At 37.2% G+C, this 22693-nt stretch overlaps 3 protein-coding genes and 1 non-coding gene across 4 annotated transcripts; 1 reads left to right on the top strand and 3 right to left on the bottom strand.

The window, feature by feature from the left end:
• Positions 1 to 440: 440 nt before the first annotated feature.
• On the bottom strand, positions 441 to 13146 carry LOC134260884 (F-box and WD repeat domain containing protein 10B-like). Its single transcript, XM_062743409.1, has 10 exons — positions 12857 to 13146; positions 11546 to 12232; positions 7378 to 7823; positions 5788 to 6023; positions 5418 to 5621; positions 5166 to 5287; positions 3527 to 3675; positions 3293 to 3435; positions 3016 to 3174; positions 441 to 2896 (listed from the first exon to the last, which is right to left on the bottom strand). The coding sequence occupies exons 2-10, from the start codon at positions 12141 to 12143 to the stop codon at positions 1192 to 1194; spliced, it is 3762 nt and encodes a 1253-aa protein (XP_062599393.1). The 5' UTR covers positions 12144 to 12232; positions 12857 to 13146; the 3' UTR covers positions 441 to 1191.
• A 2670-nt stretch (positions 13147 to 15816) lies between these two features.
• Positions 15817 to 18927, bottom strand: LOC134260883 (large ribosomal subunit protein uL3-like). Its single transcript, XM_062743407.1, has 8 exons — positions 18885 to 18927; positions 18551 to 18743; positions 18124 to 18292; positions 17554 to 17689; positions 17113 to 17299; positions 16684 to 16886; positions 16357 to 16512; positions 15817 to 16012 (listed from the first exon to the last, which is right to left on the bottom strand). The coding sequence occupies exons 1-8, from the start codon at positions 18885 to 18887 to the stop codon at positions 15854 to 15856; spliced, it is 1206 nt and encodes a 401-aa protein (XP_062599391.1). The 5' UTR covers positions 18888 to 18927; the 3' UTR covers positions 15817 to 15853.
• Positions 16959 to 17055, bottom strand: LOC134260888 (small nucleolar RNA U83B). The gene has a single exon (XR_009990659.1). It is a non-coding gene; the product is annotated as a small nucleolar RNA U83B (small nucleolar RNA).
• Positions 18928 to 19078: 151 nt separating the features above from the next.
• LOC134260882 (NADH dehydrogenase [ubiquinone] 1 beta subcomplex subunit 10-like) lies at positions 19079 to 22174 on the top strand. Its single transcript, XM_062743406.1, has 4 exons — positions 19079 to 19262; positions 19798 to 19939; positions 21610 to 21749; positions 21990 to 22174. The coding sequence occupies exons 1-4, from the start codon at positions 19115 to 19117 to the stop codon at positions 22100 to 22102; spliced, it is 543 nt and encodes a 180-aa protein (XP_062599390.1). The 5' UTR covers positions 19079 to 19114; the 3' UTR covers positions 22103 to 22174.
• Positions 22175 to 22693: the final 519 nt, after the last annotated feature.

Genomic DNA, 22693 nt, shown 5'->3' with positions numbered 1-22693 from the left:
AGCACAGACTTCTCTAAACATCAGAGGTGGGGTCAAGTGCCATTGGGGAGCGAGTATCCTCGGTATGCTGTCGGGTCACACCTGCTGCATGCACTTGTCACAATCGGGAAAATGTTCAATCCTTAGATTATTAATTATGTGAATAATGGTCAAAGTATGGTAAATGTCAGGCACCATTTAAATGAGATTGTTGATATCCTTCTTTCATCAACTTTTTTGTCATTAGTGGCGAATGCTCTTGCGTATCAAATCAACTGAGGCATAAACTCCACATGCAAGCGATAAGGGTACCCTGCCACCAAAGCAAGGGAAGTTGGCGACTGAAAAGTTAAAATCTACTTTCTTGCAATTTACAACGGAACAACACCTCTCCCCTCCCATTACGCAAAAACTTAAATTTGTTGTGAAGAGGGAAATATAGTTAAAAAAAATCAAATACATTTTCTGTTAGAACCATTTATTAGTATAAAACAGAATATAAATAATACTATTGACATATATCACAGCTCGAGTGTCGGTGAAACTCAGATTTAGGCACTGGGTAGACCCTGTAAAGTGTGCCGCTATGTGGCTACATGTACTGATGACCCCCTAATATTGAGCAGGAACTTGGCAATACTGTAAAAAAAATCTAAACTATTTTACGATCATTCGGTATTTGTGCACATACAACAAATTTGCAAAATGTAGCACGAGTGTAAAATGCGTCAACATCCATTTAATTCAATATATATATATACAATCATTCAACCATTCCTTACACCATTCAGATGAATTGTCAAAAACACACAGATCTGTTCGAATCACACAAGTATTCATCTAAACTGAAATCATTATAGTGGTAATTCTACGCAATTGCGCCACACAATTACACAAAAGACGTCAAAATATAACAAAAAGCAGGTAAGACATCTTAGTTCTTACGATAAAGTCAGCAACATGTGCAGATAGTCTGTCCTCAGTCAAGGCACAGTTGTATAAAAAAATAAATCTATGAAGTAATACTTATCACAGGCAATTAAAAAAACATACACAATGTGTACAAAGAGCGAATTCACAACCATTATTTTTTTTCTCGGAAGTCATGTAGATTCCCGTTCGATTTAGTCTGATAGAGGGCATCTTCATTCAATCTCTGATTGGCTGTTTCACAGCCTTGATGATGATTATGACGTCACTTCCGACAGCGCTTCATCTGTTGGGCTTGCTGCCGTGTACCGTGTTGGGTCTGACGGCGGCTGAGCCCGGTGCCCCACCAGATCGCTGACTAGGGTAAACAGTGCTGGGTCGGGAACTAGCCTTAGCTAACCACGCAGCTCGTTTCTTCTTTTCCAACATTTCTTCGTCATTTTGTTGCTTTTCTATGTACATTTGTTCAATATTATTGATGAACTCCTTTTCTTGTTCGTAGGTCCGTAGTTCAAACTTGACGTGGCTCCTCATCGGGTCGTTATACTGGCTGACTTTGCCGATGGCGGTATCACTGGCCGACCTCAGCACTGTCTCCGATTTAGCACGACGCTTCTCCTGAATCAAGGCACTTAATTTCTCCTTCATGTCTTTTGGATACATTTTCATTGGCACTAAGTTAACATCGTGCATTGAGGAAGATATCCCCGCGGGCTGTTTCTTGTGTTGAGGCACGACCCCCGGGAGAGCGGAAGCGATGGTGGAGGGGACGTCACTGATGGCGGTATCCGGTCGTCTGATGGTCGGCGCCGTCACCGGACGTCCCGTCATGTCCACTTCCACCGCGTCCTGTCTGTGAGCGGCCGCTGACACCGGTCTGATGGATCGGCCGACAGGTACCGTGGTCTTCACCTTCTTTGGGTGGAGACTCATCCTTATTTTTGTCTTGGTGGGCTTGATTTCACAAGGAGTGGCGTACCGCTCTCGATTAGGACCGGGGGCTTGATCCGATTCTTTAGCCTTGGACGATTTCAGTGATTTGAAGGACTTCGTGTCGGAGAACTCTGATAGTGACTCGGCTTCTACTGATTTGGGGTGGAATTTTTCTAGTCCGAGTTCGTCTACTGGCACTTTTGTCCTGGGGTCAATCTTACTAGGAGATGAGGACGGACGCTTGAATCCATCCAGTCCTGACACCATGGCACGAATATTCTTTTTTGTGTTGTTCGTCGTTTCTGAACTTTGCATTGAATTTTGTATTGCATTTACAGTTAAATATATAAAATCAGGGGGTACTACACTCTCCGCTTTCATTCGCATTTGCGACCGCAGCAGAGCCTTTGTCTCTGAGAGAGAAATGTCTTTAGTTTTAGGAAAAATAGATTGATCAAAAGCCCATGATACTCTCCTCTTCATGAGCACCGGGGCGTGTACGTCGTCGTCGTCATCATCGTCGTAATGTTTACATAAAGGATCGGCGATGACGACACTTTGTATGGATGTCGCGGATTTGAACGTGCTGGGTCGCGGCGGTTTTGACGTTAATGGCTTGGTAGGGAAAGACTTGTTGGAAGAAACCGTCTGTTTGTCTGAACTAGGTCGATGATCCAGGGCGGGCGGGGATGGTCCACTTTCATATCCCGACTCCGGCGCAGCGCTCTGTATGAATCGGGCGCTCTCCAGGCTCTTCTGGCTGAGACATTTCGCACTGTGTGGAATTTGTTTGGCGTACAGATTCATCTGAAGGATGTTTGGCGGGCGGATCTCACGCTTCTTCGGATCATGGTGGATAATTTTGGTGTTACTGGCGCCTGCGCGCTTCATCCTTTGTGCCCGGATGTAGGGATAGGGCTGCGGACGTATGGGTGCGTCAGAGTAGGAACTATACTTGACAGCTGACGGGATTTTGTCGTTCTCCAGTGTGTAGTCCCATGTTACAGACTCAAACCTCAACTCGATCAGGTTCTTACTTGTGTTAAGTGTTATTCTGAAATAAACAGAAGTATATGTATACGTAATGCTTCAAGTGAAAATTAAACCCTTTTTCTCATACCCAATCAATTTAATTCATTTATACACGCAAACAATTAAAGGTAGTTTGTTTACCTGTCATCTATGGCAATTATTGACTGGATTGGATCACTGGCACTGTTTCCGCGCATGATACGACAACACTGTCCACTTATCATGTTCCATATCCGTAAACGTCCGTCGGCGGATCCAGTGATGACGCGTAGGTACTGGAACTCCAGACATAACACTGGCCTAGTGAAAAAAAAAATCAAATATTTAACAATGGGACAGAGTATTTCATTTGCTTTCCTTTCCATTTGAATCGTATTAAATTCGAATTCGTTGATAGTTGCGCGTTCGATTGACTTACTTGGGATGCCTGAGCGCGTTTAGACACCGCGCGTGTTCTCCCTGAGAACTCCAGACCAGTGCATACCCATCCTTACTTCCGGTGATGATGTGCCACCGGTCAAACTTGATTGAAGTTATTTGAGCATGATGTCTTGCTAGCACCTGTAGGAGAGGTTAATTAAGGTAGTGTTCAGTTTGGATATTTATATAATACTAGCTACACGTTCAGTTGTTGACTTCCGGTGCCACCTACCTTAATGAGATCCCCTGACTTGATGTCCCACACCTTGACCTTCCCCTGTTCGCACCCTGTGATACACAGCTCCTGACTGACTGCCACCGCCCACACCGGCGCCTTGTGTTTGAAGGTCCTCTGACATTTACCCGTCTGCATGTTCCAAACTGCAGGGAAGAAAAATTATCTCTACTGAGGCGAAACCACAATTTAAAAGTCGTATTAATCAATAACTAGACTTTTTGTTTAAATAAAAATGTGATGATAAAAACAATATTCAATTTGCACAATATTCATGTAAGAAACGCAGAATTCTATAGTATGTTCGCCAGAAAGGGGTCATCTTAAAATGTCAAGATCTACGAAAATTTCTTGTTTTTTATGGGGATTACAAAATATGACAGATTTTTAAGATTTACAAGAATAAAAAAAAAAAAGAGATTTTCAAAATCCTGTGTTTAAAACTTTAAGCGCAAATATAAACACGTCATAATGACGTCCTTTTACCTATTAGTTGAAAAAATTGTGTGTGTTTTAAATCAGATTTTTTTTTTAATTAAAATTTAACTTATTGTTTTTAAATTTTGTTTGGCTGAACATTACAATTGCCTTCAAAGTATAAACACGCTTTATTTTTCAATTCTAAACAAAATGCATTAATTGTGCAAAGAAAATCCACACTGAAAAACCACCGCAAGGGGCAATCAATGCAACCCCATACAAATAAATTTTTAGACACTTGATTAATTTTTCTTGTGAACTTTTTGAATTTTTCTCTGTATGCACGTATGTGTGCAGCCTACACTGACTTTTATGTAAAACAATAACAGTATTTAAAATATTGTACAAAAAATAATATAAATTGTATATATAACAATTTAAAAAAAAAACGCCATATATATAATGTCTTTGTGATCATTATTGACTCACAGATGATATGAACAGCTAGACTTCAGGTGATATTAATCTGATTCGCCGGGTGTTTTTTTCATTACAAAAATCTGTTGTATTTATCTAGGCCTGTTTAAATATTCCAGTTTGTGGAAATGAGTGGGTTTGTAATACTAAGTACTGCAAGTATTTAATGCTAAACATTGGAAATGCCAGATGGATTTGTTTTAATGTAAACTGAAGGATAAATATTTCCATACGACTACGTCATCTACACAAATTAACCTCAGATCTAAAGCACAAATACATTGTCCATAAAAACAAATTCACTTCTTGTGTAAACGTGCAAAACATGCATATCAAATGCGCGCACGAATTCGAAAAAGAAATGTTTAAAGAATGGATTGCTTATTTGCCTTCACACTTCGAGTAGAGATTAAAAACGCGGTTTGAGTGCTGGTATCAATTCCCCAAGAAGAAACACAAATATTGACTATAAGCGGCAATCCGGGTCTAGAACTGCCTATATAGGAGACTTATTATCTACAAGTAATAAAACGGTTCAGGGCAGTTGTAAATTATTTTTCCCTATCATTGACAGTATAGGGTTTCAAAATAAAACTTTTTTTGGACGTTCATACGTATTCTTTCTGTTTGTTTTAAATCACTGTCCTTCAACAGATCATGTATAAATTTATGGTATTTCTGTTATTTTCCTCAACAAAAAAAATCCTTTGATCCGAACTGTCATTTTGAATTGACCTACTTTTACAGGAATTGTCTTTTGACCCGGATGCTAGGTAGTCGTCCAGGACCAGTATGGTGAGGATTGTGTCCCGATGTCCGCGGAAAATCTTCTTACAGGTGCCCGTCTCCACGCTCCACATCCTATAACCAACCAATCAAATGTCATCATACAATGTAACCAACCAATCAAATGTCATCATTAAAAATACACTCTTAAAACTCAAATTAAAAAGTCTTATATATAGAATTGCAAGACAAGATAAACAAATACCTGATGCTGGTATCATAACTGCCGCTAAGAACGATTCCCCGCTCAGTGCAAATATGGACACACCTAATACTTCCGGCATGACCGGATATGACGAGAGGCAGCTCATTTCCGCTATCTCTATCAATGAACCGGATCTTCCGGTCTTTAGATCCTATGGCGATGTTCTGCCCCCCGTCTGTGTGTATCACGCGATGATGATCTTCACTGTAAAAGAAGTCAATTCATAATTTTCTACTTACTAATAATATCAAAATTAACTGTACATTGTATATGACAGATTTCGTTAGGTTCAAATTGGGAGGTTATATTTAGCTCTATAGTCTTTCGATCCCTCCTCTCACAATTAAAGAGATGTATGCAATGTACTTACACCATAGAGAGAACCATGACGTTGTAGGTCCCGCAGTAAACGTTGCGTTCCTCCATGATTACGTTACGTGTGGACACGCCGCTGTAGGCGTTAGTGAAGTTGACCTCCTGGAGATAGGTGGGGCTGATGACCTCATCATCTGTAAGTTTCACGGTCCGGGTCCCCGGGAACAGGTTAGGGACAGGCACGTCGATGTCCTTGGCGTATTGGTGGTTCACCCCTTGTGCCGCCGCACCCTGATATGACAATTCACATTAATGACTTTATAATCACTTAAAGTTATTATTACAGGGATCAATAGGTCAAATGAGGAATGGAATCTAATATCATAACTAGTGTTTATAAATGTATGCTCTTTTTATGCTATTTCATAATTCTACAATAAAAGATTAGACCGCCACCGCATACTACTTAATTGGTCTTATTCTACCCCATCATTAAAACATATTTCCAAAGCAGCCCCCTCTCCTTTTTCCTCTAACAGTACATGTACATTTGATTATTCAATAAAACGGAACAATGTAGCTATCCCATCACCTAAATGATCTGCTATACCATACAAGTTTCATCGATATGCATTCATAGACTGTGCATGTATACGTCATTTCTCGTTGTTTCAAAATCTGTATAAAAATCAATTTCTAAAAAAAATCTTGAGCTGTCGTATTTTGTCTAGAATGCTTAAGCTTCATCAACTAATCCCTAAATCTTGAAATTTTTAATTATTTTTTATTGAATTTTTTCTGCTATACGATTGAACATTAAACCACGGCGGCGACCACTCGAACACGTTCAATGAAACAACACAGTGTGTCACAAGTGTGATATATAACTGTCCCATAACTTACCTGTACACCTAAAAACTACAATATAGATTTATTTTAATGTTTGATTCTTTACTGAACAAATCGTAACTATCGTGCATCATGCTGACTTGTGGAAACATGCAAACGAGAACGTAACGGGAGTGTAATCTGTGTGGAATTCTCACAGACTTACACCGACAACAATTTGACGACGAATGTTTCACCTGCTGGAGCCTGGCCGTTCAGAACATCCGAATCTTCTCAGAGGCAAAAGAAACAAACTATGCAAATAATGAAATATCGAAAAAACCAACTTTATCAATTAACAATGGTTCTTACGGAACAAGGCGTCGTAAGCTAAAATGAAAAGATACGCTCCAAAGAGATCTAGATTTTGTCACTTTCTCTATTGTAATACATTCCCACCTTCATCTAATATAAAAAAAATATATCCGTAAATGGCCAGTTATTAGAATCTATAGGAAGCCAGATCCTGGACTACTGTATAAGATATACCTTGGTTGGAGCACAGATTGCTTCTGATGGGTTAGTTCTTGTCAGAACGTTACTCTAAGATTCAAAATTTAACATGTTAAAAAAACATTTTTCTTCAACACAGAAAATCAAAGACCTCAATATTTCTTACAAAGAATTTGGAAGAACGTACGGTGTCTTTCTGTTGGAAAGAAATCTTAAATTATCAATGTTTAGATTTTCTGAGTTTGATGGTCTTTGACAATGGCATTGTGGAAAACATGGATCTGTAAGAAACTTGAATTGTTACCTGCATCAACATTACATCCTCCTCTAAGAGTTGGTTGATCCGCTCCTCATCGTGAACTTCCAACACCAGGGCCCTCCAGTTCTGACTGACCAAGAGCGCGTGACTAAGCGACGTTTTGTCCAGTAACTTAAGAATGTACTTAGCAAGATGCACGGGAAGACTGCGGATAAAGTCTTTGTGGCGCGCAACACCAGAGAAAGCCTTGGAAGACGTGGGGATGACCATGCACGCGGGGTCCACAGACGACAGCTCGGATTCGCTGTCAGTGCCACTGTCGTCATTTTCGATGACGTCATCGAGGAGGAGTTTGTCCCCCGTGATGGGGTGGAGTTTGGGCTTGCCGTAGTGTGGGGATACAATAGAAAGCACCTGGAGATCAGCGTGTTCCTCGCTGTGGAAGGAATACTCCGACTCCGGAATAGAGGCTGTCTCCACGTAGTCCTCTTCTGGAAGAGAAAAAAAGACATCAAGAAGAGGTGCATAAGTACGGAGGGTGGCTAGGATGGATGAATGAATACCAGCCCATGCATAGATCGACAAGAGAGAATTTTTAAAAAAATGTTTAGATTTCATTATTTAACTCCTAGCCCATGATTCATATAAAACTTTGTAAAATTTAGTTGTCGTTAAAAATATTTGTCTACTACATGTATAATGAACAGATGCAGTTTCAATATGCATGTATAAATGTAGAAAGAAGAACACTTTGGACCTCTAGATGTTGTCTTTGGGAAACATATTTTTGAAGATCTAAAAAACAGTAGCTCGCTTATTGAGAAATTTTGGATGAATAAACCAGAGAACTACCGATCCAAGCATTGTAAAAACCTGAGATTTACGGCGACGCTTTTTCGTTGCTCGCTTCTGCACTTTATGGTATTATTTCTTGCATTAATGCCATTAAATGCATTGGTCGCTTCGTTTTTTTTTTCAACCAGGGGTCTACAGTTCTGCAGCTATTTTTTTTTTAAATTGTGTGTGGAATGTTAAGTTTCAATTGTTCACCGTTTGTGTCTCTACGACTACGGCCAATTAAATCTTAAAAGTGGTAGGCACGTAGGTAAAATCATAAACAACTACAACATTGTTTCTTCTGTGTATTGCCGTGCTTTATTCAAATACTCGAACTCATTAAACAATAGGTTAACTTCCGACATGATTCTAGGGTATTGATACGATTCGATTAAATTCCATTTTGCTTCAGATAAGGCGAAGGACTGTACAAGAACAATCAAATGGACATAAAAGCAATGTAGGGGTTATTATTTGTGTAACATAATTGGATGTTTTACAATAAATCCGGGATCAATTCTGCTGGAAATGTCATTTAAAAGAAATAAAGCCAACCATTGTTCGTACCATTTTTGCGAAATTGACCAATTTTCCAAGAGCTCTTGACATGCAGGGTCAATCTTAGCATTTGATTTTCAATTAATGGATCTCTTGTTCAAGAATTACTGATGGAAGTTTTGAGAGTGCCGTTTGGAGTACTATTACTTGATAGCTGGACCTACCAATGCCTAGGACCATTGATAGGCACAGAAATAGCTCTAGATTAAAACATTATTGATACGGTTAAATATTCTGACTTATGAAGACCCTTGCGAATGATTCATGGTAACTATGTATAAAACATTAGATATCAGACGTATCTGTCTTAAAAGAAGGAGCCTCTCTACCTCATGCAAATTATATAATACATTCCTTCCAGTATAAAACTTGTGATTTCAAAGATATTCTGCCAGAACTTTGGCACGACGGCTAATTGTGCAGTGATGTGGTTAGTTTTAATTAAAGATGTCATTAAATGTCATATTTTAAATCAGATAAAACGACAGAAGTGCGTTTGGCGGGTTGCCGCCTTCATTCAAACAAAACCGTCTTCTGTCCAAAGGGTCACATGACCGAATCCGCGGGAGACTCCGGGCTTTGAGTTCCCGTCATCGCAGCAGACGTTAGACAGAGACTTGGCAGAACGCTGAAAGAGGTAATCATCTCAACATATATTGTTCCAATCTTGACAACAACGGCCTTTATTCGCCTCTTGGTTTAAACTTCGGCACTTATTCATGCATTGTATACCCTCACAGCCCTATAGCTAACCAAATGCAGAGTCACGGACTGTTAAAATAATGTGTAAACCTAATCCTGCAGACAAACGAAAGGCGATTACGAGAATTCATAATGCCAAAGAAAAATTCTAATTAAAAGTATTAACAATTGAGCAAAAACAGAATTAACTATGAATATCCTACAATTCCTGGTCTATATTGTACTTAGTAAAGAACCTGGGATGATTCTAACACATGAATCCCTAGATAGTGAAAGAATTAGGTCAACATATTTAACAGTGCAATCATGATAAGCAGAAGTAAATTTTCAACATAAAAAAATATGGACTGTATTAAAGTAATCAGTACATTTTTTTAATAACTGAGATAAAAATTGTTGTCTGCAACTTCAATCAATTCCTAAAGGGAGACCTATTCAAGACTAAATGTAACTTATAGAATGTGTATACTATAGTAGTTAGCCAGGTTATATATTTTTTTGATTTGTCCTGCTTCGGGTTATTTACTTTTCCGAACTCTCGATTTGATTATTTCTGAGAATCTTACAATCTATGTAAGTACTTAATAAGATCTGGGTCCGGAGGGACAGCTACTTTAATCATAAAAGCTAACGCAATAGTTGTCAGTCCTAAGATTAACCGGGGTTAAGTCAGCTTAAGTATTTAATATCAAACTATACACAGGGTTATTAAATTTAATTTACGGAGGTTTGAATGGAGTACCTTATCTGAGTTATCTTGTGGGGGGATAAGTTGTCCCCTCAATAGAGACAGCCCTCTGTATGTTTATAGATGGGCATTTGATCCCTGATAGATATGTAGAAGCTTTTAGGGGCTAAGCTTCTGATTTCACCCATCCATACAAGTTTCTTATACCGTTGTCATTTCTTAAATTTCTACCTTACAAATCTAAATCGCTTCTAATTTGAAATATCTAATCTCTGAATACAGCTGCGAATTTAATTTACACTTTGTCAAACAGCGAGATAAAGCTATTTAATGCACTCTGTGGAACCATTAGTATAGACGACATCTGTATTTAATATATAAAGACGAGGTAGAGGAAGAAATCCAATAGAAGAATGTAAATCACTCAGGCTGGTGGTTATAAGATTTGTTTTTGAACTAGTGGAATACATTTCTAAAATATTTTTTCTTTGTCCATTTTCAGTGAATGGGAAAAAGGCATCAACTATTAATCATAAAGAATTTAATTTTATTTCTTTATATAAAACTTATATTTGTAATGTAACAAACCATCACATATACGTAATAGGCAAACCTAAATTTATACTAATAGTGAAAAGAATGTCGATGCTCTTTTAATTAATAGTTTAATATAGAAACAAACTTAATTATTTAATTTTTCCCTTGGGCTCAGTTTAACTGCTTTTGATTCATAATATTAAGAGCTCTTTTTCTTTATATGATCTGATTGATTTTGAGCTTTTAATCAATAAAATCCACAGCAGTGTTTGAAATGATAAAATCTTCAGCTTGAACTGCATAAGAAGTAGAACTTTCAGCTATAAAAACCAATATCTATATAACATTTTTCCTTTAGATATTTACATTCTTTAAAATAATATTTTCAATAGATGTTACCATGACAGCACATATAACTCAATAAAAGGGACTCTTGATTTAGAAGACATTTTCGTTTCTGTTACGAAGAAAAACGTGGGTAACCTTAATACAGAATTCACTAATTTGCAATTTTCAACCATGTGTCAACATTGTTTTCATTTCTTTTAAAGGCAATCTATGCTATATCTATTCAGAAAGATGAACTTTCCTTTCAATACATCTCAATATATAATACTACATATTTTGTATCTATCTTTTTCTACACTAACTATCCACCTTATAACATATATTATGTGGTGCCATGGTGGTGACCTTTTGTTTTACCTGCCTCATATGGTGGTTGCCATTTGTCTGACCTGGTGCCACAGTGGTGACCTTTTGTCTTATATGGTGCCAAGGTGGTGGCCATTTGTCTAACATAATGCCACATTGGTGACCATTTGTCTTACCTGGGGTCACGGTGGTGACCATTTGTCTGACCTGTGTCACTGTGGTGGCCTTTTGTCTTACCTGGGGTGACGGTGGTGGCCTTTTCCTCTGAGATGAGGAGGGTCCGTGCCTGAGAACTGAGGGTATGCAGCAGGGAAATCTCACACAACTGAAGCAAGGATAAAGCAAAGTTAGCTTTTGTCCAATAGTTAGCTTTCTGGAACCACATCCATGTCCCAGTAATGAATTGTTCCACTTCCATCAAGTCCATGGCACGATCAGAGCTAAAGGTTGTCATATCTGTGTCCAGACTCGGCGCCGCTCGACTCCGGGAATACGTGAAGTCCTTACAGGACAATGGCTGCAGTAAACTGACCATCTGGTGTAACAAATCAACACTGTGAAATCGACGCATCAGTCCAAGCATGAACCGCTTCTTGGAGTGACTTCCCAGTTTAGGGAAGAACTCCTTGGCGTTCTTCATGCGGTCACTCAGGAGACACGTTTCACACTCCCCGCAGCTGATGGCCGTGGCGCTGCTGGCACACCGCAGGCTCTGGGCCTTACCAATGTTAAACTCGAACACCTCCAGGTTAGCACTGGGGTGCTTCATGCTGTTGTTGTTGACCGGATTTGACAAGGTGTCCATCCCCTGGGAGTAGTTACAGACCTCTAACATGCTGGTGTTCTCTGAGTCAAAGGATCATTGTCTGCTGATAACCTAGATTTCCCAAACCAATCAATGGGATTATCCCCTCATACAGCATGCTGCAAAAGTTTAAATCAATATTAAAGCAATGCTACAATATGTATATAGTGGGCTTGTTTGTAATTTTAATTTTTTTTTAATTCAAAGCAGAAAAAAATTAAAAAAAAATATCAGACTGTCATTTTATTTATTTCATGTAGTGAATTATCATGTTTTTTAAAATTGTTAAATAATTGAAATAAAACATACATGCTTTTCATCATTTAATTTTCTAACACTTTGAAAAAAAAATGTAATTTTTTAAAAATATTTAAATGATCTAAAACGTGCTTCATTGTATAATTATGCCAATAAGTGAATTAACCTTCATAAAATGTTGAAAGTTCTGTGTTTCGAAGGCTGAGGGTAGGGGTGAGTCCATGCATGCAGGTATTTTGAAAGAGTTATATATCTTAATATTTAGTTCTCCATTTGCACAAAACACTAATAGATGGCCTTTATTTTTGTACCAGGTACCTCTCACTGCAAAAATTCACCGTCACCCGGAAATTCTAAAGCAGGTGCACATGGTGCCTGCATGGAAGGAGAGGGCTAAACGTGTACAGTTCTGGGGGCTGGTTGAAAGGCTAACTTCACAGTGGCAATGTTTTATAAAATCATCAATAACAGTAGATAATACTCACCTGTATTATTGTGTTTACATCCAATCATCCGAGGTGTGAAAACGCGACACAAACAAGTCTGTAAAACTTGTTCCTAAATAGTTCAGTAGTTTGAAAAGTTTGGTTAACACTCAATCAAAGACAAAAAGTGATAAATCATAAATTAAGATCAACTTGACGGTAACAAGGTCTGATACGTTTGACAAACAATTGTCCAGGACCCACTCATTAATATTCAGTCATGATATTGTAAATACCGGCGATTCAAAGATCTAATCAATCGTCTACATCCCCAAGGTGACGAAAATGTGTTTACAGTATAAACAAAGCTAGCATTGGTAGTAGTTTCGGAATAAAATTCGATTTACCTCAAATTCAAAAAAATATCGATGAAATCAAAATAAAATTGATCATAAAACTATCATGAAAATTAAATCCATATCTATAATTGTATCATAATGAGCAGTTCCTTTTAATTTCGCATTTGTTTACTAACCGGAAGTGTAAGTGCGCGGATCCAAATTTTCAGAAAATACAATCATATTTCACTTTTTTCATTTTTTCCTTCAAAACCATGAATTCTTTATTGTAGCTATAAACCATAATTTTAGTAACGAAGAACTCTAGTATATTTTTCTTGGTTAAAGAAGTGGGCTTTTTTCCTTGGGACAATTAGAATATCATGTAAATTAATAAATAATCTCTTTCGAAAGATGGACAGGTCCATATGTAGGTGAAAACCTGTCCACTTCTCAATAGAGAATAAATAATTTTAAGCTTAAAATATGTATGACGTACTTTGTGCGTCGGAACTTACAAGTCAGTTTTTCAGTCCAGAATCTAAAAACTTTTAAAAGACGCATTTACCCATTCTTTCATAGATCATTCATCATAGTGGGGTGGCATTTTTAAAAGTCTATTTATATTCCAGACACTGTGTTAGAAATTAATTATTAAGGAACTTAATTTTCATTTCTTCATAAAATGTTGACTGCGATGAGAAATCATAATGATTGAAGATTAAAAAAAATTATGTTTTTAAACAATTCTAAAAGAACTATTATCTCGACAAGAAATGTAATATAAAGTCAGCAATAACATTAACTGAGAGTCTGAGAGTCACAACTCGATACCACATTATAAAATTACTAGCTTCCTACAAAGAGTCGGCGATGCATGCTTACCTCACTCATTCTGACGTATATCTCTTCCTCCTGAGGAAACAAGCTAGGCATAACTTTTATTTATGATGACATGTTATATTAATTAATATGTTAGGTTTTCACAGCAAACAATGGATAATGATATTTTTGAGAAATTTAAAAAGATATTTTATATCGTTAAGGTGAGACATTTGTGGAGAAAATTAGATTTTAAACACCAAGACTCTTTTGATGAAAAATCAAAAAACAAGAGGCCAAGGGACTATAATGTTCACCTAGCTGCAGAACTGTAGCTCACCGATTTTTTTTTTTTTTTGACAGAGTGTACCTCTCCGGTCTGTCAACATATTTTTTTTCGGAGAGCTACAGTTCTGCAGCTAATGTTCACCGAGTAACTTTGGCTCTACTGTCCTTCACCAGATATTTCCTTTGTAATACCTATTCTTGTCCCAAACTATAACCCCAAGGGTCATGAATCTACATTACACCAGGATGCTCCCACATAAGTTTAAGCTTTTCTGGTCTACTGGTTTTTGAGAAGATATTTTAATGACAGCCCATTTTATTTTTGCATTTCCTTGATCATCATCTCTTGTAATGGGGCTTGGTCAAACTCATTCATTTTGATAATTTAAACTCCCCTTGCCCGAAGGATCATTTGATTAAAATTGGCCCCTTTCGTTAATGAAGTTGAAAATTTGAACAGGTGAGCTAAAAAAAAAAGTATTGATTTCTGCAATACATTATACTAAAAATTAAGCTCTGACACTCTCCCACTTTCGATATCGAGTGCATTAGAAATATATGGTATAATATACATATAGTACTATATAAAACTTTTGCTGAAAAATATTTAGCGAACGTGCTCTCCATGCATCAAATACATGCATGAAGATAGATAATAGATTTAGCATTTGTACTTCGCGAAAAAAAATCCAAATGTCATGAGAACATAAACTAGGGGTGTGTGGAAGTTTTGAAAGAATTTTTATTCAACTTAGTTACAAATGCGGCGCACAAACTGTTAAAAGCGAGACAACTCTTGTAAATTCCCAACTTTGAAATTCGACCTGGGTCCTCGGGAATCGACCTCTTCTTTTTGTCTTTACTTTGATATGGACCGTCCAAATAAACAGAGACACATTGGCCATATCGCTCACCTTAATTGAATTCATTGTCTAGGAAAAAGCTAAAATCAGAACTTTGTGTTGAAAAGTGGACCTTGTAGGATTACATTTGTTCCAACTTAATTCTACACTGACAAATGATGCTTCCATATTACAACCAACTATGCACTGCCTAAGGATGCTTCCAAATATTACTAAAAATCAATTTGCTGTTTTTTAAGATTTCATTAAAAATCCTATGCATATGTATATCCTTTTTTGCTGCCCCCCCCCAATTTCAAGGATCCTCATTTGAACCAATCTTCTACCGCCTCTAAGAGGCTGCTCCAAGCAAATTAAATTTCTAGGCAAGTGATTCTTGAATAGATGAATTTTTTGGGCTCAAAAAGTATATTTGGAAATGTCTTCGTAATCTTCATTTGAAGCGAAAGCCATCTTTTCTCATGTTCCAAAGCTATAACCAAGATAATTCAATTACCTGGTCAAAATTTTGTGACTGACAGACTACTGATTTGTAGTTCCTCACTTCTCCGAAAGCAGGGAAAATATGGAAAGTTGACATTTTACTTCAATAACATCATTTCTTCATTCTTACAAAATTGTAACCACAATTTTGGTATACAAATTCAGAAAACCAAGGATAAAAACTAATATTTTATAATTTCCTCTCAAAGAAAATAACAACACAATATTCCTTAACCAGACATTTATTTCCAGTCCTTTCACATTTAGGCGGCCTCTTTCTGGGCATCCTTTTTGAGGGGGCCCATGAAGTTCCTCTTTTCCTCGAAGGTCTGGAAGCGTCCGTGTCCGTACTTGCTGGAGGTATCAATGAACTTCAGTGTTATCTTCTCCATAGCCTTCTTTCTGAATGTTGCTAGCAAGGACTGCAAAGAAAACAATTCCTCTAGTAATGATACTTCATACACCAATCATTTATCCTAAATATCCTCTACTCATATTCCCATGAACCAGTAGATAGATGTTTAGGTGCTTGATAGATCTGTCCATGATATTTAAGTACTGATTATAAATATATTTGCCACTATTTTAGTTTCAGTGGGAAATTCAAGACAGCCATGTTCTCTTTAAAACCAACTCAGTGTCTTTGACAATTAACAATGATCCAATCAGAACAAGAGTTTACAAGTGTGCTGATGGTAAAAATGACCCTGAATACACGGAGTGACCAACATTCGCCAATAAATAAGAATTCCCAGACTGAGATTACCTTTCTAAGGGTGATAACTCTCTTCCTGGATCCCATACAGCAGCCCTTAATCATGATGAAGTCCTGGTTGACCTCTCCATAATGAGGGAAGCCTCCCATGGGGGTGATGGTCTTCTCAGCGGGGTCGTACTCAGTGGATCCATTGTTTCTGACCACCTGTCAAAATTACATGAAATTAAGTAAAATCAAAACATTCAAACAACGTCATTTAATAATTTGCTTTCTTTTGGAAAGAATTCGTTAAATAATTTGTTCTCTTTCATAAAGAATTGTTTTTTTGCCACAATTTTCCTACAATACAATACATGCAGTAATTGTGTGTTGTACCTTGCCATCCTTTGTGTGGATGCCTTTGCCGATGCGGTAAATCTTCTTGTTGATCTCGGTACGATGATGGTAGCCCTTCTGTCCAGCTCGAGCCACGCTGAACTGGACTCGACTGGGATGCCAAGCTCCAATACAAGCAACCTTACGCAGACCTTTGTGGGTCTTCCTTGGCAGCTTCTTGGTGTGCCATCTGGACGTTACACCTGTTATAAAAGAAAAGTCAGATTTAGGTGATATATCTTCATAGTTATAGATATCATTACATTACAATCACCAGAGACTTCAGAAGGAAGGCAGCATGGTGTCCTTCTACATTAATTTTCGGACTGCCCTGGCAGGGGCAGATACCATGTTTTTACATCATATGTCTCATCACAGCAACCAGATCAGTCTTTAATCAACTCAACATTAAACTTGTTCCCCACTGACCTTTGAACCCGCGTCCTCTGGTGACCCCGATACAGTCGATGTTCTCGTCCTGTGCGAAGACTTGGTCTACAGGGACAGCCTTCTCCATCTTCTCCTTAGCCCAGTCCACCTTCTGACTCACGGTTCCTCCGTTCACCTGGATCTCCATCACATGGGCCTTCTTTTGACGCTTCTTCAGAAGTTTCATCTAAAGTTAGAAAGTAGGTTTCATTTTAACTTTTCCTATTTCATGTCAATATAAACACAATGATATGCATGTAGTTGTACATCTCAATTTCTCTACCAATTCTAAATTTGGCAGCTACCTAACACCGCCTCCCCCCAATTTGATTTTTCAGTATATTGAGAAAGTGCAAAAACAAGCAATTTTTTATTGAGCATCTACACTCCTCAATGGCAAAGAGACAGAAGTTGTTGCACACTGACACATTGATAGATTACCTGGGTGTGGGCAATGACACGGATGACCTTGCAGTACTTCTTCATCTTGGCGAAGTCTCGGTCGATCTCTTTCTTGCCTTCCTCATCCTGCCATTTCTTGGAGTACTTGGTGAAGGCCTTCTTCTTGGCGCGATACCTTCAGAGGGTCAAGATAAACTGTACAACCTCATCTCGTTCAGTGAGAGCGGAGGTTTGGTACAGTGGGACAGCTCATCAACCAGTTGGTCGAGCGGAGCTGATGTCCTTAGTTTCCAGACTTGCGTCTAGGACCAAAAGACTTGCACAAGTTACAGACATAGCTCCGACAACCAACCGCCGAGAGGAGCCGCTGAAAGAGAAGGCTCACCAGACAAGTGGTTGGAGCCATTTTAAAAAGCAATGCACAGGGGCCATTGTAAATTAATGCTGAAATAATCAACACTTTGCAATTAGTTTCAAAGGAATAAACTTCCTTAATTGTTAAAGTAACATTCATTTTTAGTTTTTTATTTAAAGACTTCAAAATTAAAAGGAATTAACTTGTTCCACATTAAATTCTTTCATCAATAAAAGAAAGCGTGTGTTGTTTACCAGTTCTTGTAGAATCGTCGTCTGCAATCCTCACTCAGGTGCTCGGCAAAGATGGTTTTGAATGGTCTCAAACCGTTGGGGGTCTCGATGTACCCGACAACACCAACAACCATCATGGGGGGAGTCTCAATGATGGTGACCGCCTCTACGATCTCCTTCTTGTTGGACTCTGCAAGTCATTGAGACATTAACAATCTGTGGGTTCCCCTTGTGATTAATATTTATATGTATGATTCCAGTCCTCTCTCTCGTGACATGCAACTTTGCATTTATTACCAACATTCTCCAATCAGTGTTAAACTAGTGCCAACTTAGAAAATATTACCTGACCTTTTTAACAAATTATTGACATAGTTTTAAGAAAAGATGGTTTTAAAAAGACCACTAAGAAACAGATTTAATGTGAAAGGGGGGAGGAGGAACTTACTGGATCCTGGTCGGTCGACTTCCCTCACTATGTGGGTCATTCCTGCTTTATAACCCAAGAATGCAGTCAAATGACAAGGCTTGGACTTGTTGTCCTTTGGGAAAGCCTTGCATTTTCCCCTATGGCGCCTGGAGCGCTTTTTAGGGAGGAACGCCTTTGATCCGTGGCGAGGTGCCGAAAACTTTCGATGAGACTGTAAAATTAAATCAAATAATTCTTAAATCAATAGAAAAATATTTATTTTATTCAATTTCAACATTTTTCATCGTTAAGTTTCTCCAATACACTCGATGGAGATAGATTGTGCATCACCATTCGCTCACACACGACCTACCATTTCGGCGACAAACGTGGAAAGGACGACCGAACTGCGGCAATTTGCGACCTACATTTGAGAGATCAAGATTATTTTTTAAAAAATAAAAAAGACAAAGATAAAACATATTTCTTAAAATTATTAACCTTTATACAAATTTTCCTTAAGAAAAAAGAATCATTTTATAATAAATATGAAATATATTCCCTGTCGTAAAACCGCTTTACGTTAGGTCGTCTCTCGGAAAGATGAGAGACGAAGGGCTCGAGGTCGACGGAGACAGAAAACTGCACGAATTTAACATTAGCTGGTTCGATCGTCTGAACGATAACTTTTATGGAAGATTTATACTTAGCTTAGGCCAGGTTTTTAATAAACCTGTCACGTATTTCAGAGGTAAATGTCGATGGGAAGAACATTTCGAATTTCCTCAGTCGGCGCATTCATATTAGAAGTGCTATTTCCTGAGTGTAATGAGTGTCACTCTTGTAAAGCATTGTAAAATATACCACCAGTACATTCAAATTAAGAAATGTCCTCTTAATGCCATGAATTTTAGGTATCATATATAATATTCACTGTTCACCTTTTGTTTATTTGGGGAAAAAACTTGTGTGTAAACTTCCAATTTCCTAAAACCCTGTTTTAGTTTACGAAAAGTGAAGAAAAAAATATAATAGAAAGGTTGAGATCTTAAACTTCTACTCCGAATCTGCAAAAATGATAGGCATGTATTACAGCAAAGTATAAACAGAAAACTAAAGAGTACCATGTTTATTTATTAAATTAATATTATTTTCTTGTTTTGTTATTTCCATTTTTTTTAAACCTGAATCCTATTCTGCTACATTTTTATAATACATATTGTTTGAGTATATTTACAAAGTTGCACATATTTAAAATATCTATAGTATTTTCCTTTTTTTTTTAGAAAACTGGATTGAACCTATTCAGGCTAAGAATCGTGGTGTTTACTACCACAGGCGATTCCGTAGGGTCCCTACAATTGATGAGTGTTATGAAGACGACCAGCTCTGCATCTACGAGGCTAATGATCAGATGAAGAGGGACAAGTAAGTCTGTAACACTTCGTAGCTAATTCTTCAACACTGTGTCCCTTCACTGCCTCATGTTGAAGTAAACTTTTCGTTCACTTGCCAGTATGAGTATTTTAAAAAATCTACTTTCAAATTGGTGATTACAACTTTGAAGGTCGGTTACCAAATGAAGCAATTTTTTTTTTTTTTGATTCAAGGCATTTCCTTAAGCTATCAGTTAATCTTTGTTTATAGCACTCCAATCTGTATTTTCAAGGTTGGTAGATATCATAGTTTTGTTTTGTTTTTTTCTTTGAGTTTTTTAAAATTTGAATACTGTATACAGGGTTATTTTTGCCCCATGTTATTTTTGCCCTTTTACACTTGCTTACAAGTTTGCCTCGTTTTAAATTCGCCCAGTCCCAGTACTGTTTAAGAATTTATACTGTGTTCTTAGAATTTGCCCCATTTTAAATTTGCCCACTTGTGACAAGGGCAAAAGGGGCGAAAAGAAAATGGGGGCAAAAATTTCCCTGTGTACAGTATATAATAATTGCTGTATAAACTTTCAGTACAAAGAAGACGGTACGGTTTGAGCTTTATTGTACCCTAAAAATTTATTGTTCTTAAAAAGTTGTGAAATTGGCTTTAACAATAGTTGAGTAGATGAATATGATAAATCATTAAAACATATGGGATTATGAAGAGCCTTTCCTGAAATATGACGTCATTAATTTTGTACATGTTCAAGTTAAATGCAGAAATGCTTCAAAATGACTCCTTTTTCTGCTAATTTTCCTCTAGAAAATAGTGTCTGCCACCGTCGCCCGCTTTAATTTTTGGATATATTGTGCAAACAGCTATGAAAAATCACATATCTTAAAATCTTTCCGGGCGACGGTGGCAGAGTATGTTTTCTAAAAGAAAATTCCACTGAAAATTGATGTCTTCTGCAACTTTTTAAGAAAATACGGGAAAATGCACAAGTTAATGACGTCACAATTAGCATTTAGGAGGTCATATGAGAATTACCATTTGTGTATTCTTACTACCGAGAATTCCTATGAATCAGAAAGAATGAATTTTAATTTCTTATATCACTTTCATATTTTAGAAAAATATAGGGCTTAATTTGTTAATGTATTGAAACTGTACCTTCTTCTTTGTCTTAGAGAAATTATTAAAGATAAACCCGGTCTTCATAAAACAAAGCAGGCAATCTATTTTCCTTTGAGAAAAAAAACCCCTTAAGATTACAGGCTATGCTTACTAGATGCTCATATTGGTTACCGGATAATATGTCCGATTCATGAAAGCAATTTGTAAGCATTTAGAAGTATCCTCCTAGACTAAAAAAGTACAGAATGATTTCCTGAATTCCTTAGTGTTAGATTCCTTAGTCTGGTACTTTTTAACAGTGCTAACAATTACATGTATTGTAAAGACAATTTAGCCGTTGCTATGTTAGCCATTGCTATGCTAAAGAGAGATTTCAGGACTCACTACCAGTACATGTATCTTTCTAGAGTTGATATTATGATCCCTAGGGGCATTATTTACAAATATGGATTGTTTTTTATTACATGTATGTTATTCATTTATTTATTGCAGAAAAGAAGTGAAAAGAAATCATTACTTATTATATTATGGTTTAATTCAGATCCAAAATACAATATTGTTGCATTAAAGGATTATTTTTTTCACAGAAATGTAGATAAACAAATTGTGCGACATTTGAAGTTTCGATTCGATTCTTGTCGACGAACACACGGTCCTGGCGCTCAGACTCGATGTTATAAGACGTACGAGGACTGGCTTCAGGCAAAGGAAGACTACATGATTAAATGTGAGTATAATTAAATGGTAAAACAGACAATATTATGGGAAAGAGTAACCATGGAATATGTTAACTCCAAACCTGACAACTCTTACGATTTTGGCGTAAGACTTACTGTTGAGCTTCAATACACCTTACAATTTTTCTATTTATCCTTACGATCTCTGTTTCTCTGCTCAAAAGTTAGAAATACTAGTTTTACAATTGTATACAGTGTATAAAGACAAAATGTTTATTGATTACATTTAGGGGGAGATTTACCTGCCCAGCACAACACTTTAGATGTTTACTACAAGCAAGTCCATCGGATGATTCACGAACGTCGTCAGCAGTTACAGAAAGAACAGGGGAGTTCAGAGTAGACTGTGTTAAAGTTGTGGTTTTCTAGTTGACTGTATGATACATTAAATAAATCTCAAGTATATTATAGAGAATTGTCTATAATTTTATGTTCTTCATGGGATAAAGTTTTGATATGCACTTGAAAGTTTTCACTGCTTACAGTGAATCTGAAGAAATTTCATTTAAAGTAGGAACTGCAACATGATCTTGCATTATATACTGTTAAAATTTGGTATCTCAACATGAAATAGGTTGACAACTTGGGATTTGTCAACGTCCGTCCACAGTCCTGACAGAATTTACTATATACATGTAAATGATTTCCTAAAATACTGATGTGTCTACCTCATTATTGTCAACTACCCAGACATATATTTGCAGTTCCAAGAGCAAAATTTGTAGATGCCTGTGCTTGAAATTCTGCTGCAAAAATTCTCATAGCTGGACTTGGCAAAATTCAAACCTCCAAACTAGAATTTCATTTTTCATGAAATATGTTTTAGCCTACAGGCATTTTGGTACATGGGAAGTCTAGAATTTTAACCACATAGCAACACTCTGTACATGTATCTCTACTGAGATTTCAACCAAATAGAGCATACTGTACAAAT

This window comes from Saccostrea cucullata, unplaced genomic scaffold (assembly GCF_032062105.1).
Source record: "Saccostrea cucullata isolate Sc308-1 unplaced genomic scaffold, CSIRO_AGI_Scuc_v1 ctg1332, whole genome shotgun sequence".
Classification (NCBI taxonomy): domain Eukaryota; kingdom Metazoa; phylum Mollusca; class Bivalvia; order Ostreida; family Ostreidae; genus Saccostrea; species Saccostrea cuccullata.
Note: the sequence above shows the minus strand (reverse complement) of the source record. Positions and strands in the feature narration are given on the sequence as shown.